Raw genomic sequence first — 18058 nt, 5'->3', positions numbered from 1 at the left:
AGTGAATAGACAATGAGAGTGAATGAGAGTGAATAGACAAGTGATAGTGAATAGACAATGAGAAGTAGAATGAGTGCAGTGGAAGTTGAAGATATTGAGGAAGGATAGTGGTAAGTGTTTTGAACTGATCATACTGAATGTTATGTTTGCTATGATATATACAGGGTGATTCATAACTAAAAATTTGAGAATAGATGCGGAATGAGAAATGGAGTCAATACCGTAAAAAAAATTAGTAAAATCCTTATAGCTTCTGAGAAAAAAATTATTGAAGTTGTAGTACGTTCAACCATTACATAGTTGGACAACTGTAGTCTCTAGCGTCATTCGCGATATGCGTGGAGAGCCACGTGACCTCAGCGACTCCCAATACAATCGTCGTTGCGGTAGTGTTTACAATAGTTTTTTAGTACCTAGTTAGAGTCAATAATGGCTTGGGTGTATAGCAACTCGGAGTTGATGGATATCGTTTTAATTGATGGTGAAGCAAGACAACATTTGTATTATGGTGAAATATTAGTGTTATGGAAAAGTCCCTTTGATTACCGTAGGAATTCTGGAGCTTGAAAGATTTTCCTTTCTTCCTTACTGAATTTTACAGCCATACTAGGTTCCTTGCCTGAAATCCACTGCTGTTGGCTCTGGCATCGTACCGGGTTTTGAACAGATCGCTTCCAAACTTCATTTTCAGTCAGTCTTTATCATAGATGGCATCGATTCTTTTGGCTTACTCGAATGAGTAGTCTTCCGGTGTGTCAGCTCGATCTTCTAGATGGCCAAAAATAATATAGCCTCAATTCTCTACCGAAAACTAAACTGGCTGTCTCATGAACTGCTGATGGATAAGCCGGCAAGAAAAGAGGTTTGATTGTTGACAAATATTCGGAGGTGATTCTCTGGGATCCGGTTAAACCTTTCCATATCCGTCAACTGGCATACCCTTTAGAACACGTCTAATTAAAAATTTCGCCCTTCATCTGAATGCAGTTCTCTTGGAACACCAAATCTGCAGAAGAGATTTTCAATGAGAGCTTCTGCTACTGCCATTTACTGAAATATGCCATCGCTACCAGAAGGTAACGATTTCCAGATTCTGGGAGAACGATTCGGTGAAGTCTACTGCGATTCTATCGCGGCTCCAACTGCTTATTTGAACACTGTTTATCTAGCCTCGGTTTCTAGATCCCTAGCTGCTGGAGCAGTCAGTATACTGGCTTCTTAGCCAGTAGAATCTTTCTCTAACTTTATACAAAGTCTTGTTTACACCGAAGTGTCTTTTACCTACTCCACTTCCCTCAGCCCTTCGCTGATTCTGTTCCTTGGAAGTATACTAGGGTTATTTTCGCTATTATTGTTGATAAGGTGTAAGGGATGCAGATTTTATTATTGGGCTTAAATGAAGAGAGACCGTACTAAAACAATGTATCGTATACAACGAAATTGTCTAACGCTTTTAGCAGTTTATATTCCTCCACTACGTTATTTAGCTGAGTTGGAGTTTGGTCGGGTGTAATTGCTCACCCCGTACGTGCACCGTACTGTACGTTTTAATGGGTTAATTTTCGGTTTTAGGGTAATTGTCGAGCCACCATTTGGAACGCGGCTTAATGACCCTAGGACGTTGTGTGAAAGATTTACTTTTTGCATCATATTTTATTTTGAGCGGAAAGGATTTACACCTATGGTATGGGTTTAGCGTTTGGCTATTCGCCAGCGTGTTCCCACAGACCGACGTTTTGCGGAGGATATAATATTTGGCAAGCCGTCTATCGAAAGATCAATTTGAATATCATTTTTTAAACATATCGTTGAGTGGGGAAGCGCGCTGGATACTTTAATGGATTTTGTAGTGGTTGGATATCTATATTTTAAGTACTCGTTCATTTTTCATTTTTAGCCTCGAAGGGAAATGTTAGCGGCAATAATTTTAGAGTAGCTGCATGAGATTTTCAACAACCCAATTCGTTATATGTGTATATTTAATGAGGTCAGTTAATAATTAATTCACAGTAAAAGATGTTCGCGCTCAAGAGTTATCCGATTCATAAACGGGTACGGTTCATAACACGAAGAGACAGTGACAGTCACAGCGACAGTAACAGTTGACGGTCGTAGTCGAGAAAATAGATCAAGTGCGCTCTGTGTGTTTGATTATCTCCGTTAACTGTTACTTTTTCTCCCTGGAAAATTTTTCAGGAAGGGTTGAATTTTTAGCTGATTTAGGAATGGGTTCATTTCACTTATGAAAGACACAATACGCTAAAATCGTTTTTGTACCTAAGAAACTTCTGTGACCGCTGTATAGTTGAACAAACTGATTCCGCTGAAGGAGCATCGAATTTAGACAGCTGACATTTACGTTTTTCAATGGATTGATCGATGTGGAAACCACTTCGATGATGAGCTAATAACGCATTAAGCATATTGAAAGGTGCAGTAAACAAGAAGTGCCCTTTTCGTGAAAGATATATGGAAGTCAAATTTAAACAGTGTTCGGGTTTATATTTAGTCGCGGATTGGTGATTACACTAATCCATTAGCAATGCCCTCTCGTGATCTACGCCGGGAAGTTTTGCAAACACCATATTTTATTCACGACACCGAGTTGACTTACAAGGTGCAGGAAATTTAAATAATGAAGAGAAACGGAAAATGAAATAAATAATAAATTTCCCATCCCATTCCCAATTTGGTGTTTTTAATATTTATCGAATTCGCTTTTAGGGCAATTCCTCTTTCGGATCTTTTATACATTGAATTATTTTTAATATACATAATCTGTGATTCTAGGTTACAGTTTTCATAAACTGATTTTTCTAAATTAAATGTTTTTAAATATCCTGATAAAAGTTACAATTTGGCAACACTGTACCATTTCACATTATGACGTCATTGCAAATTTATTTTAAATCGACTATAAGTTATCGTGCTTAAAGCAATTAAAAACCTCACTGTTTTACTATGTTGCCGAGTTGGCAGTACCAACAACGACCTTGTGGCTAATCAACTTCTCTTTTGCACGTGTGAGGTTAGATGAATTAATATGTTCGTTGCATAAATAACTATTTACTACACTTTTAGTTACCAGTCGGATTTTATCTTCGCGTTGTCCGGTACATGGGAAATAATAGAGCTAATCTAACATTTTCTGTAAAAAAAACATTTTCTTACACAAAGGCGCACTCGGTTGTTGCCGATCATTTATAACTGTCTCTTCGTACCCTTAAAGACATTATTAATTAATTAATCTCCCTTTTTGCAGGAATGTCCCGAATCTAGCAATATAAAACGGTTTTTGCGCGACTGAATTAGCTGATGAGAATTTTTTCCTCGATCTTATGAATGGAGATTGGTTAAACAGCCGATGCACAAAGCAGGCCATGAAAGATCAAGGACGTCGAATTAGCATTTTCGATAACGTTTTTCTCGGTATTTTCCGATAAATTTGTTTTATTTAAAGGGGACTTTACTTTTTCCGGGGTATTTTTAGGTTAAGATTATCAAAACTGTCGTATTATTTTTATACACGATTGCAGCAGTTTATTTATTTTACTTTATTTTACATTAAGGTCCTTTTAATTTAAATAAACACATTCCCATCAACTAATTCAGAGGAGTAAATATAAGTAGTCCATTAACACGCATTTAAATTGAATTATTGCACTATTTAAACTATTGAATTATTTTGAACACAAATTGTTGACTCATTGAATTTAATGTAATGTTCAAACAAACAATTAAGCTTTTTTATTACCGTGATGTTACAAACAGAATATTAATATGCTTTGATATTATTACAGTTAGTAAATTTGTTGGTAAACACTTCGTAGCGTGGTCTTAAAGCGATTTAACTACTTACGTAGTGCGGTGTACTTTATAAGAAAAACAAAGTTTCTGTGCTATATGCGAGTATTCTGCGCAAACCAGCGAGCATAAAATGAATTGGAAGATGGAGTTGTAGGGGAAAACTGAAATGTATTATTCCATTAAATTGTAGCCTTTTCTTTATTTGCCTTTAATTAGCTGTCTCAAAATCGATAATACAATCTAAGCCCAACGACCAACATATCAGGCAGTGCAGAGAGCAAATGTTTATTCGGCGAAGATAATCTGCTACTGGAATAATTTTTGTTCAAACAACGTATGTACAGGATGTTTGTTGTCCTTTTCTCCTAAATTATAATATCTGTAGAAGTAAATGTCACTTTAGTTCAATGGTATACACGTTATAGTACTACTCGAGTACTTCTGAGGCAGCAATCACAAGAAACTAAAAGGCACTTTAGTTCTAAGATATTTACACTACACTGATTTTTGCATTTCCTGGCTTGGAATAACTAAAACTAAAGTGCGTCTTTTAATTCCGAGGGTGCTGTTTACTACACTTTCGTTCTAAGGTATATATCTATCCTATCACTACAGTCCTGTGGTATGCATGTCATTGTTTGAGTCAACTATATGCGAGGCACTTTATTTCTGAGATATATACACTAATTCCATGAAATAACTACTGGCACATTGTATACTAAAGAACTAAAGTGTCTTAATTTTGAGGGTGATGTTTGTTACACTTTAGTTCTGAAATCTAACTTATTTTTTAACAATCACCCGGTAGCTAAAATGCACTTTAGTTTTGTGATTCAACTCTGCCCTATTTTTAACAATCGCCCGGGAGCTAAAATGCATTTTAGTTTTGTGATATATATATATATATGTTAGTTCAACTCGACTGTGCCTGAGGCAACAATCATTCACGAAATTGAAATGCACTTTAGCATTTAGTTCGAGTCAACTATATCTAAGTATATCTTAGTATTTAGTTCTGAGATACATACACTAATTCCGTGAAATAACTACTGGCATATTGTATACCAAGGAACTAAAGTGTATCTTTATTACACCTTAGCTCTGACACTCTCTTTTTATAACTATCGTCCGAGAGAAAAGGTCACTTTAGTCCTGTGGCTTTAGTTCTGAGATATTTACACCATTTTTGGCACTCCGTTATCTGAAATGGTACATTGTATACCAAGGAACTAAAGTGTCTTAATTTTGAGGGTGCTGTTTGTTACACTTTAGTTCTGAGATCTACCCAATTTTTTAACAATCGCCCGGGAGCTAAATTGTACTTTAGTTTTGTGATATATATTATAATTCAACTCGACTATGCTAGAGGCAACAATCATTCAAGAAATTGAAATGCACTTTAGTATTTAGTTCGAGTCAACTATATCTGAGGCACTTTAGTTCTGAGATACACACACTAATTCCGTAAAATAATTACTGGCACATTGTATACCGAGGGACCAAAGTGTATCTTAAATTACACTTTAGCTCTGACACTCTCTTTTTGTAACTATCGTCCGAGAGAAAAAGCCACTTTAGTTCTGAGATATTTACACCAGTTTTGACACTCTGTTACCTGAAATTGTACATTGTGTACCAAGAAACTAAAGTGTATATTTATTTTCGAGGGAGCTGTTTGTTATACTTTAGTTCTGAGATCTGCCCTATTTTTAGCAACCGCGAGAGCTAAAATGTACTTTAGTTCCTGAGGCAACAATCATTCAAGAAATTGAAATGCACCTTAGTATTTAGTTCGAGTCAACTATATCTGAAACACTTTCGTTCTAAGATACATACACAAATTCCGTGAAATAACTACTGGCACATTGTATACCAAGGAACGAAAATGTATCTTTACTACACTTTAGCTTTGACACTATCTTTTTGTAATTATCATCCGAGAGAAGAAGCCACATTAGTTCTTTGGTTTTTGTTCTGAGATATTTACACCAGTTTTGGCCCTCCGTTACCTGAAATGGTACATTGTATAGCAAGGAACTAAAGTGTATCTTTTAATTTCCAGGGCGCTGTTTGTTACACTTTAGTTCTGAGATTTACCCTATTTTTTAACAATCGCTCGGGAGCTAAAATGCACTTTAGTTTGGTGATTTATATGTTAATTCAACTCGACTATGCCTGAGGCAACAATCATTCAAGAAATTGAAATGCACTTCAGTATTTTCACTAATTTTAACACTTCGTGACCTAAAATAACTAATGGTACATTGCATGTCAAGGACTAATATGAATATTTTAGTCTTAAGCACTTTAGTTTTGATCTATCCCATTTCTTGTAACAATAGATCTAAGGAATAAAAGGCACTTTAGTCTTTTAGCATATTACAGGTATAGTTCACGATCACTCACTTTAGTTTTGAGATAGTTACACTACACTAGTTTCTGGACTTTGAAACTTGAAATAACTAGTAGTCAATTGTATACCAAGGAACAAAAATAAATAAATAAGAAACGACATTATTGCCATTTCTTTTTATACTTCTGATGTTAGCAAAGCTAGCAATAGTACCAACACAATTTGAGGCATCCTGTATATGCAGCGCAATGTCACAAAGTGATGTTTCGCTGTTGCAACTAAACTCAGAAACTGTAATTCTGTAATGCAGCATTCGTGACATTTGTAAATTAGATATATTCTCCGTAGTATTCATCTCATCAGGAACTATTCTTCTTAAATAAATAATTCAGGAGTTTTCTTGAATAATAAACAATGTTCTGCAGTATTTCCTGTAGAGGATAAGGCATATTCGTTGCTCATATGGGATTTCCCTTACTTTCCGAAGAGATCGACGCTGTCACGATCTTGGTATCTTTAACTACACACAGCACTCCGTTATTTTTTTTACGTAATTCGCGGAAGACTTGATGGATTATCTTACGAAACAATTGAATAAAAGAGAAGATAATAGTTTAACTTGCAAAACATTAACATTAAACAATGTTGCTTAGTGGGAAATAACACGCTGTTATAAAATTTAACATATTGTTTTTTTATAGCGGATGTTAGGTATCTCGAATTAATTTAGTTTACCGACTTACTGGTGCAGTAATCTATATATCAAGTTGACTGGTTACAGATAGTGTGGTGTAAATTAATATTTGTCTGCATAAATCAGCAATTTGAATGATAATTCATATAGTTTCACGTTGTAGATTGCAGTTTAGACAAGTTGCAGCCATCCTGCTATGCGCAGCGTATTTTGGTATTTATTTTACCGATACTTACGAAGCTACATTCTAGCTATTAAATACTTTTTTTTGTGTACACAATAGAGGGGTTTGCGACAATCTACTTGTAGTGATTTAAGCATATCATTTTCTTCGTATGAAACCATAAGAATAACAAGGGTAGAGATATTTAAAGTACGATGTTGTTCTCGGACTAGATTCTGTAAGGGAGGGCCCGCTATTAGAACTCCTAGGTCCACCTTGATGTTCATTTTAGTTTTTATTGGGTGTTTCCGCGACTGAGGCATTTGTACAGTCGAAGATGCCGACTGTGAAGAACGGCAAAACGTTTGGAAGCGCCGAAATGAAGGTCAAGGCGAGAGGTTCTAACAGCGGGTGCGCCCCCACAAAGCCTAACGCGAGTGCAATAACGTAGTCCGGCAATTGGTAAAATCTATCTGAATAACTTCAGGGTCTATTTTGATTGAAATACATTTAAGACATCAGTATGTGTCGTGTCGTGACTTGTTAACACCTGTCGATTCCACAGTTGTTAATAACGGTCTTAGTCTTTATTATACGTAAATATAATCATTGTGTTGTATGGCATAACATGGCGTTAGAGCAATGTATATCTACCTTTATTGAACCGTTATAAAACTAGACACTTCCAGAGAAACGCACCGAATGTAGCAAAGTCGTCTTGTTTTAAGATGCTGAGACGGTAAACACGCCGTAATTGTTTTCCTTCCATTTCCAAAGTGAAAAAGAATTTTACGATAAACAAGACTGAAATTAATTGTTCATATTTGCCAGAACGTAACTGTAAAAAAAGACAAACAGTTTATTTTTGCAAAATCTTATTAAAAGTTATTTTTACCGTCAATAAAATCGGTAAGCATTTCTTTATACTGCAAATATCTTTGTGGAAGTTTAAAGAAACGAATGTTTGCATTAATTTGGCAGTAAAAGAGCCGTAATGTCTCTTTTGAAATAGATTTTTTCTTAAGAAAAAGCCCATTATCAACTGTTTTCCTTAAACTTTCTGCCGCCGATGTCGTAGCGCCGACAAAGACGGTTTGAATTTATTTTTTGCGTTTTATCCCTCAGATTGACAAAAGCAGATGACAAAAAAATCGCGTTTTATTATCAAACAATGGGTTGTAAAGTACAAAGGGATAATTGTCTGCTGCCGAAAAACAGCTCGAACCAATTATCGCCTCAGGGTACGTCTACGATCAGGCAGTAAGTACGAACTGACATGTACCATATATTAATTATTATTCACAAAGCATTTTATGCCCTTTGTTTGGTCGCGAATGAACAACTCATCCTTTCGTGCTCGTTATAGAATAAACGTTTTTATTCCTCAGATACGCCTCTACGATACAAAATCGTATTCACAACAAAATACATCATGTATTAATTTACGCGAAACACACAGACCACAATTTACGTTAAAATAATAAAGGCAGAAATTTGTTATACAGTGTCTTCCAAATTAGACGGGAAAACTGTAACGATTTACATGACCAACTGAAGCTCAAGCGAACTTAAATCGTTAGTTATTATCTGATTAGGTTGTTGCATTGCATTTTCTTCGAAATAATAATGCAGTTGTGTGTCATCAGCGTAAAGGTGTGATTTGTAATGAGACGAAAGTTATTCAAACTGAGAGGTATGAATCGTGAGAGTTGAGAGACCTAAAACCGACCCTTGTGGCACTCTGTTATTCAAATAACAATAATGTGCGAAAGTTCTTCAGGAATATCGGCAAATTTATTTTGGAGGACGAATCCCGTCAACGAACAATGTAAAAATATTATTAGAAACTTTAGGTGGCTAGAAAACCGTCCCGATCTCAGTCCTTTAGACAGATTTTTGCATGGACACAACAAAATATATTAAAGACCTCAAAATTTACAAGTATTGAAAGAAAAAATACAGGACGAAATGTTTGATAATTAATTTTGAATTTGTTTTTCAAGCAATAAATAGTAAATAAAATCATATTTTCAATACAATTACTTGTATGTTAAAAATTTGCAAAAATTGGTAGGTATTTTAATGTTATTTCGTTTTTAGGTATTCTCCTTATGTTGTTGTAACGGTTAGTTATAAAAATCATTGTTTGTTATTTCAATACGGATGTATTTTATTTTTTTTAATGATTTTTTTACTTTGAACATATATGACATAACAGCAAATTTTGATAATGTCAAAAGAAATAAAGGAAAAGTCGTACGTTTGTATTTAAAGTTTTTTTCTATCTTTAATTATTAAACCTTTAAGGGTATGTCAAAATACAAACAAAAACCCTGTACCTATAATCCGTGATATACTAAATAATCCACCTTGTATATTAAATAAATTTATCATCAATTCTCATTTCTGCAGTATTTCAATACCAAAAAATGAATATAGTAGCTAATTAACGAAATTATGATTAAATAACCTAACTGTGACACCGCTGCAGAATAACATATGAAACTACATAGGTATTCGTTGATTCTTTAAAACATTTTTATCAATATCTATATCATACATTTAAGTAAATACAGTAACGCAAAGAACATTGATGAAAAAGTGTACAAAATAAATCCGTAAATACGCGTGACAACATTGTCAAACTCTTGTTTATATGTTGCTAGGATACGCGTAGGAATGCGGGCCGCTGCATTTGACTCTTCCTAAAATTCTGCTGGAGGTGTACTCTATTAGAGTATATCTGTTTTTAGGTGTATGTCAGAGGGGGCAAGCAAGTTTTTTCTGGATTACCTTCAGTACAACTCACATAATAAAAGTGTATATCCCTAGATCTGGGCGAGGTGCGGAACATTTTCAAAATTGCAAAAATGTTTAAAAAATTTTTAAAAATACCTATTTTATCTGAATTTTTTACTTATATCTTGGAACCTATGCATTTTGGAAGAATATTGAAGAGGGAAAAAAGTTTTAGAATTGAATTTTGCACAATATACTGCAAGTTAAAAATGTTTAAATTTATTACCGATGTTGCAAAATAGCAATAATTGATTTTAATTTGTTTAAACAAAAATTATTTAAATAATAATTACAACTAAATACATTCATATTCAGATTGTTGAAATATATATGTAAACAAATTTTCATTGAAAAATATACAGTATATTTAATGCATAAATAATAAACTTTGTTTATAACAAAATATGTGCAAATTAGACAGTTTGCATTACGATATTCGAATTCCTTGGCTCGCGAGACATCGGATAAAAAAAAAGATCGGAATTGGTCCATTAGAAGCTGAGATAATGCAATTTTTTTCGTACTTTCGCATTTTGAACCTCCGAATTCAGTCTCGGAGCGAAAGCCCCCTCCCCCACTTTTCGTGTTTTGAGTTACTTTTCGCGCGTGTGAGCGACAGCTTTTCCGCTGATTTATCTATGTTGCCGATAACTTATGGATATGAAATTTTTTTCCAGCTTAGAACTCGGAAAAACGAAGCCACTGGATCAAAGATTATTGCTAAATTGTTTATAAATTAACGGTAAATGCCGATAAACTTTGACCGCTTATATCTCGAGAACCAATAAACGGAATTTAACTTTTTTTTTAAAGAAGCGTCTTTCCGAGTACTTTAAAATTATAATTTTTGAAAAAAACTAAATTGCAAATTGATAAATGTAATCTAATTGTTTAAAAATAAAAAAAAGGGTGTTAACTTTAAAAATTTACTGTGGCCGTCCTAATCAACCGATTTCAATTTTTCAAAAACCATTTGAAAGGTTGAGCGGTCTTTTCTATGTGAAAAAATTTTCAAGTATCTAGATGCTTTATTTGAGGCTGTGCAACATTTTGAAAATTCGAAAATTTTTTTTCAAAATTTTTTTCAAAAAATTATTTTGCGAAAACTATCGAACCGATTTTAATGAAATTTGGTGTGTTGTTTTATTATACTCTAAAGTTTTTTTTACCAAAATTAGAATGCCCTCGGAGCAATTAAAATATTTTTAAAAAATTATCCAAAAAACTTGATTATTTTGCCTTTTTTTCATCAATTATTGCTATTTTGCAACATCGGTAATAAATTTAAACATTTTTAACTTACAGTATATTGTGCAAAATTCAATTCTAAAACTTTTTTCCTCTTCAATATTCTTCCAAAATGCATAGGTTCCAAGATATAAGTAAAAAACTCGGATAAATAGGTATTTTTAACATTTTTGCAATTTTGAAAATGTTCCGGACCTCGCCCAGTTCTAGGGATCTACACTTTTATTATGCGAGTTGTACTGAAGGTATTCCAGCAAAAATTAGCTTGCCCCCTCTTACATCCAAGAAGTGGGATATTTCGACAGATCCGTCCTGGTCTATGTTGGCAATTTGGAAATTTAAAACTGCTGTCATATTCCAGTAACGGTCTGGAGCGAAGCTATATTGTCTGTGGTTAAATAAACGGATAGTTAGATTGTTTCCTATACTCACTTACGTATCTGTAACGTACAATATAGGTTATGGTAATCTATTCGTCCGATCAGTTAACCAATTACTTTACTCGAGACCTAAAATATTGTCTCTAAAACAGATCTGTGTAGAAACCACTATGGCAGCTTAGTAGTTTATGACTTTAATGCCGCCCCCTTGGAAATTTTCATAGTATTACTTAATAATGCTTAAATTTAAATCATATTAGAGAAAAGGTCAACTCTTAATTGGTTTTACATACTCAGAATAGAGAGAATAAAGTCTCTCAGTTAATAGTTAGTAGAAACTCGGATTTGGATACAATTCACACAAAATATTGAAATTTTTTTTCTGCTAGATTTCTTTTGATAGTTGTGTATATTATTCGTTTTATCGATTTTGTTGGAATTTTATAATTAGAACTTAGGGCGATATTTTTTAAAATATTTTCATCTATTTTAGCCCCACTTTCCCCTAAAATAAAAGTCTAGTGCGATATACTGAATTTGATAAAACCACTCATTTTTGTTCCATATTTCATTTCTGCTTATTCTTTGGTACAAAATACATCAAGGATTTCTTTTAACTTTCCATCATACTTTATCCTAAAGCTCACCAAACGTAATACGTCATGTTGTAGGTGAATAAAAATATTTATTACTGTTACTGTTAGATAAATCGACGGAATATGCATGTCTGCCTCGGGAATATTAGACGCGTCAACGAAACTTTCGGTTCGATACGTTGTCATCGATCTTTACAACAATAATATCTCGATTCTGTAGAACATTCCCGTTTGAAAGGGTAGACATGATGCCGATGATATACTATTCATATTGCACACTTCTCGCTATCGAGAAGGGAAAACCGGAGCTTGCCGGAAAAAAGTAAATTGAAATTTAAGTCGTGAGGATTATCATATATTGTCTCTTGGTCGCTAGATGAAATATATGCATGCACTTCTTAAGAGCTTTACATTTTAATATCACACACTCGCTTATGCCAGGAATTTGCAGGCGGTATACACCGTATCCCAAAATAATGGAACAAAATTCATATTTTTTCCAGTTGAAATTTAAAAAAGTCGCTAAAACAGGTCATTTAGGAATTGTTACTTTCCTGCAGTATTTTCTATTTTTTTGAGCCATGTTTGACAGATCCGCCTTTTTTTTTAAAAAGGACATTTTATACAGGGTGTCCGCAAATTTCACCGACAACGTTTGAATGCATATTCACGACGATAAACAAATACGATCTACGAAAAAAAAGTTACTTACATAAAAAATTGATTTTTGAGTTAAACATGGTTAAAAAAAATAAAAAATATTGCAGAAATGTGACAATTTTTATTTATTAATTTACCTGACGGGAGAGAAAACCACACTTTGCTACTCTGGAAAAAAACCATTTACTGCTATTTTTCCTGATTTTTGTCCCTACTGCTGCAAGAGGTAGAAGTACAAGTTGACACAAATAAGCTTTCGTCTGAGATAGCTCCGCCCACAAATGCGCACATCTGCCCAGGATAATAATTCTAAAAAAAATGGGGGATATAACACAGCCCCACAAAAAAAGTAGCGGATCTGGTATTCAGACCCATGTATTTCCATGTATTTTTTTCCGCTAAATCCGAATCTGCCTTCAGATTTGGCCCAACGGGTCTGAGTTTTCGGGAAAATTCAAAAAACAAGTCAAAATTCACAAAAAACGTCATTTACGAGCAAATCAAATTATTCTACCGGCTCATAGAGTCAGACAAGCTGGTCCAATTTCATTCAAAAACAGAAAATAGATCAAAAACGGCATTTTCATGGCATAATTCGTGTTACAGAGTTCTGGATCCATCTTTTTATCCACCCACCCATTTATGAATTCATACATCCACCTGTCCATCTACTTTTTGTGCTGAGAGATGATATAACAGCCTAGAAGATTGAGAATGCAATAAAACTTGTAGATTACTCTACTTTCTAAACAAAAGAAAACGATATCTACAAATCATACTTATTTTTGTTGTAGGGTGGGTAAAGTGTCATAATGTATTTATTATGTATTTACAGTAGTTGTTGAAAGTGTCCTCCACCCACACGTATGCAAGCATCTACTCTTCTTCGCATAGACTGACGTACATTTTCAAAAATTCCTGGGGTGTCTCTTATGGTTTGGCAGCATACTATTATACGATTTCGTAACTCTTCTTCGGTTTGAATCGGCACTGCGTACACTAAGCTTTTCAGATGACCCCAGAAAAAGTAGTCTAAACTATTAAGGTCGGGAGATCTGGGCGGCCATGACTGCGTTCCTCCGCGGCCTATCCACCGATCGCGATAGTTGTGATTTAAAAATTCACGCACCCGTAAGCTAAAATGTGGAGGCGCACCATCGTGCATTAGCCACATCTGGTTTCTTAATAAAAGAGGAAGGTCTTCAAGCATTGGCGGCAGATCTTCTTCAAGAAAGTGTAAATACGATTGTCCATCTAATCTTCTTGGGAGAAAAAATGGGCCTATCAAATAATCGTCAATAATACCAGCCCAAACATTTATTGAAAACTGTTCTTGATGATTTGATTCAACAATTGCAAAAGGGTTTTCATCCGCCCACAAATGGTTATTATGGAAATTTCGTATTGAGTTTCGAGAAAAACTAGCTTCATCGGTAAAAAGAATGTACCTGTCAAATAACGGATTTTCCAGCAGCTTTTGAAGAAACCACTCACAGAAATTAATGCGCAACGGGAAATCTCTAGGGAGTAATGCCTGGACTCTTTCAATGTGATATGGATATAACAAATTTTCGATAAGAATTTTCCAAACAAGTACGTGTGAAACATTAAATGTTGCCGCGATTTTCCTCGTGCTAGTTTCGGGGTTCTCCTCAATTTCATGTAAAATTCCTTCTTCAAGTTCCGGTGTTCTTACTGTTTCAGGGACTCCTTTAGCACTGTGGTCTACTTTTAAATTTCCGGTTTCGTGAAGACGTCTATGAATCCCAGAAAATGTTCTCGGATCGGGTAGTACGCGATTTGGATACCGCTCTTGGTATATCCTCCTGGCTTCGTATGCATTTCCGTCGGCAACCCCATAAGTAAAATGCATGTCAGCTAATTCACCGATTGTAAAATTTACCATTTTTTATGAGATTTTACCTCCTACTCTAATAATTTTTTAATAATGAAAAATCAATGTCAACTTTATTGCGAAAAGAAGCGTAATAAATTATGACACTTTACCCAGCCTACTAATTTTTATTTCATTTGCTTTAAGGGGGCATTTAATGAGCTTACCGTTTTTTCTATCCAAACATTTAATATTATGCCTACGTGAACGTCATTTGTGAAAGTAGAAAATTAATTTTTGCCCCACAAAAAGTGTTTCCACGCATGGTGGGTGTCTACAAAATGGCAACAAAATATCAAAAGCAGTCTCAATGAACTTGGGGAAAAAACTTTTTTTGGTTTTCATTTTTTTACGTGCAAATGGTGCGTCGTACGAGAGTAAGTCTAGGGACCGAATTTGCTGTAAAATAAATGGAGATTTTAAAAACAATTTTAGTTTTTAGAAAAAGCAGTGGCGTACCATTTTTTTCTTCAAAAATGTTTAGTTCAAACCTCGTACGGACGTCATTGGCAAAGATTTTAAAACATTTTTTACATCAAACAATGCTCCTTAATGATTAATAGGTGTGTACAAAATTTCATAAAAATATCTGGAGTGATAAGAAAATTATAATAAAAAAGTAAATTTTTTCTTAAAACTGTAACACCCTGTAGCTCAAAAATTAAGAGGTTTAGGACATATGTTGATATTAAGTTTTCTTCTTAAAATGACCCAAGGATTCACACCCTTAAGTATCGGCATTTTCAATTAATAAACATCCTGTATATAAAGGGCGAAAATTTCCTAATATTTCTGAGGCGAAATTGGAAGAAGGTGTATTCGATGGACCTCAGATTCGGAGATTGTTCAAAGATGCAACAGTCATCACTACAATGAGTAGCGTTGAGAAGAGTGCTTGGACTAGTTTCAATGTTGCAGCGACAAATTTTTTAGGAAACAACAAGAGTCCTAAACACGAAGGAATTGTATTAAAATTGATAAAAGACTTCCAAGACCTGGGATGTTTGATGGACTACAAGTTGCACTTCCTTCATTCACATCTGGATTGATTTCCTGAAAATCTTAGAGATTATAGCGAAGAATAAGGCGAACGATCTCATCAGGATGTGAAGGTTATAGAAGAGCGATATCAAGGAGGATGGGATCACAACATGATGGCCGATTTTTGTTGGTTGTTAAAAAGAGAAACGAAAAATAGAGGGACTAAACGAAAGCGTAACCCTTTGCGTAGATCCTTTGAAGAAAAGAGAACACGTTATAGCAACAAAAATGAGAATGATTTGTAGATATCGTTTTCTTTTGTTTAGAAAGTAGAGTAATCTACAAGTTTTGTTGCATTCTCAATCTTCTGCGCTGTTACCTCATCTCTCAGCACAAAAAGTAGATGGATAGATGGGTGGATAGGTGGGTTTTATAGGTGGTACAGGTGGATTGATAAATATGCGTATTCATGCATGAACGACTGGACAGAAAGATGTATGAATTCATGTGGATAGAAAGATGGATCCAGAACTCTGCAACACGAATTATGCCATGAAAATAGCGTTTTTGAATGAAATTGGACCCGCTTGTCTGAGTCTATGATGATAAACTGGAATTAAACGAGTGAAAAATCATACGTCTAGTGAGCTGGTAGAATAATTTGACTTTTTATAACTCGTTGATCGTAAATGACGTTTTTTGTGAATTTTGACCTGTTTTTTGAATTTTCCCAAAAGCTCGGACCCGTTGGGCCAAATCTGAAGGCAGATTCGGATTCAGCGGAAAAACATACATGGAAATACATGGGTCTGAATACCAGATCCGTTACTCTTTTTTTGTGGGGCTGTGTAATTTATGGCAAATTTCAGTTTCATTTTTACTTTACACCTTGTACTTTTCCTTTCGACAATTTCGTTCCCTTTTCTGCGCAAATTATTGTACCGGCGGCTAAACTTTGTTATTTGAGAAGGAAATCCCAAATTTGGGCTGTAAATATTAATATTAGCTTAAATATTAATATCAACCACCACCATTTCCTTTAGGATATTAATTTTTCAATAGGCGCTGTATGTAAACAACCTGTAGCGGCACACTTGCGCTCCCAAATAGGCATACTTTTATTAAGGGTTGAACGAGTTCCGTTTCCCCTCCAAACGCCATTTAGACAAAAGAGGCAATGAAGGCCTTATCAGGAAATAAAGGGAACCTCTCGAAACCGACGTTGGATATCTCAACTGTGGCACGCAAATTTACAGGGATTTCTGGGGGGTGGGGTGCCATTATTTCGCTGTACATTCGAATAGGTTATATTGAGTATAACGACTAAGTTTTGATATTAGCCCCCCAGGATTCGCACAATGGCTCAATTTATATTATTATTTTTGTTCTACGGGGTGGCGCAACAAACTTTAAAATATACGTCGTCGAAATTATTATTCCCAACAATCAGTTTTTCGATACCTCTTCCCATTCAAGATATTAAATGATACTATACACATTGGGGGAAAGCGGTTGCTGACCTTGAGTTTGACATCAATCGTGACCTTGAAGGTCAATTGAAAGTCAACCTCATAATGTAAAAATTTACGTCTGCGGTCAATGTCAAGGTCACAGTGAGTTCAAATGATTCGGAATAAGATGTTTGCTTTCAAAGTCGATAGAATTTTCATTAACGTACTCAATCATGACCTTGAGCTTGACTTTGAGCTTGTCCTTCAAGGTCATTTGAAGGTCGACTACAGAAATTGAGCTTGATGACTTCTATAAATGTTTTTAAGAATATTCGGGACCATGGATCGGTGATCTTAGCATTGAGCAGTAATTTTTTCAAGAAATGTAAAATTGTAACGAATACAAGTATCTTCAACAACAAACTCGATTTATCAGTGTTTAATTCTTTGTACTATCATCTTATATTTTTTGAAAGGGAAGAGATAGCGACACAGTTTTTTAATAAAAGTTGTTGAGAAAAAAGGGACCGTTCACTTAGACTTGCCAATATGCAATTTTAAGTCTAACTAGCAACCCGCCCCGGCTTCGCACGGGCAAATATAAAATAGCCTATGTTACTCCGAGGAGATGTAGCATTCGGTAAAATTGGTTGAGTAGTTTTTGAGTCAAATCGTAACAAACAAAAAATCAATCATCTTTCATCCAATGCGACCCTAATATTAATTTTTAAATAATTCACGATGTATCTATATACCTAAAGACAACAAACGAACTCAAAACTAAAAATGCAAAACCTTTAAATTTAAAACAATATAGGTAACTATCAACAATGTGAAAACAAAACGAATTAAATTAAAGTACCTATGTTCAGGACTATCAATTTTAATTAATAAGTAAGTAGTTAGGTATCTAACTACCTAAAGAAAACAAACACGAAACAAAAATGCGACTATGAAGTTTTAAATGATTCACAATAAGAAAAAAACAAACAAATTATTAAAACTCAATGAAATAAAAGTATGTTTGCAAGT

The 18058-nt window shown here is 34.6% G+C and overlaps 2 protein-coding genes across 2 annotated transcripts in view; one reads left to right on the top strand and one right to left on the bottom strand.

The window, feature by feature from the left end:
* Positions 1 to 7304, bottom strand: part of LOC108908876 (Kv channel-interacting protein 4-like) — a 78551-nt gene extending 71247 nt beyond the window's left edge. The window contains exon 1 of the mRNA XM_018713041.1: positions 7232 to 7304. Within this exon, the coding sequence (XP_018568557.1) occupies positions 7232 to 7304 (73 nt within the window). The remainder of the gene's footprint in view (positions 1 to 7231) is intronic.
* Positions 7305 to 7354: 50 nt separating this feature from the next.
* Positions 7355 to 18058, top strand: part of LOC108908869 — a 73012-nt gene continuing 62308 nt past the window's right edge. Inside the window, exon 1 of the mRNA XM_018713029.1 lies at positions 7355 to 7450. Within this exon, the coding sequence (XP_018568545.1) occupies positions 7355 to 7450 (96 nt within the window). The remainder of the gene's footprint in view (positions 7451 to 18058) is intronic.

The sequence above is a fragment of the Anoplophora glabripennis genome, unplaced genomic scaffold (assembly GCF_000390285.2).
Source record: "Anoplophora glabripennis isolate ALB-LARVAE unplaced genomic scaffold, Agla_2.0 scaffold9, whole genome shotgun sequence".
NCBI classification, from domain to species: Eukaryota; Metazoa; Arthropoda; class Insecta; order Coleoptera; family Cerambycidae; genus Anoplophora; species Anoplophora glabripennis.
This window is presented reverse-complemented; position numbering and strand designations above follow the sequence as displayed.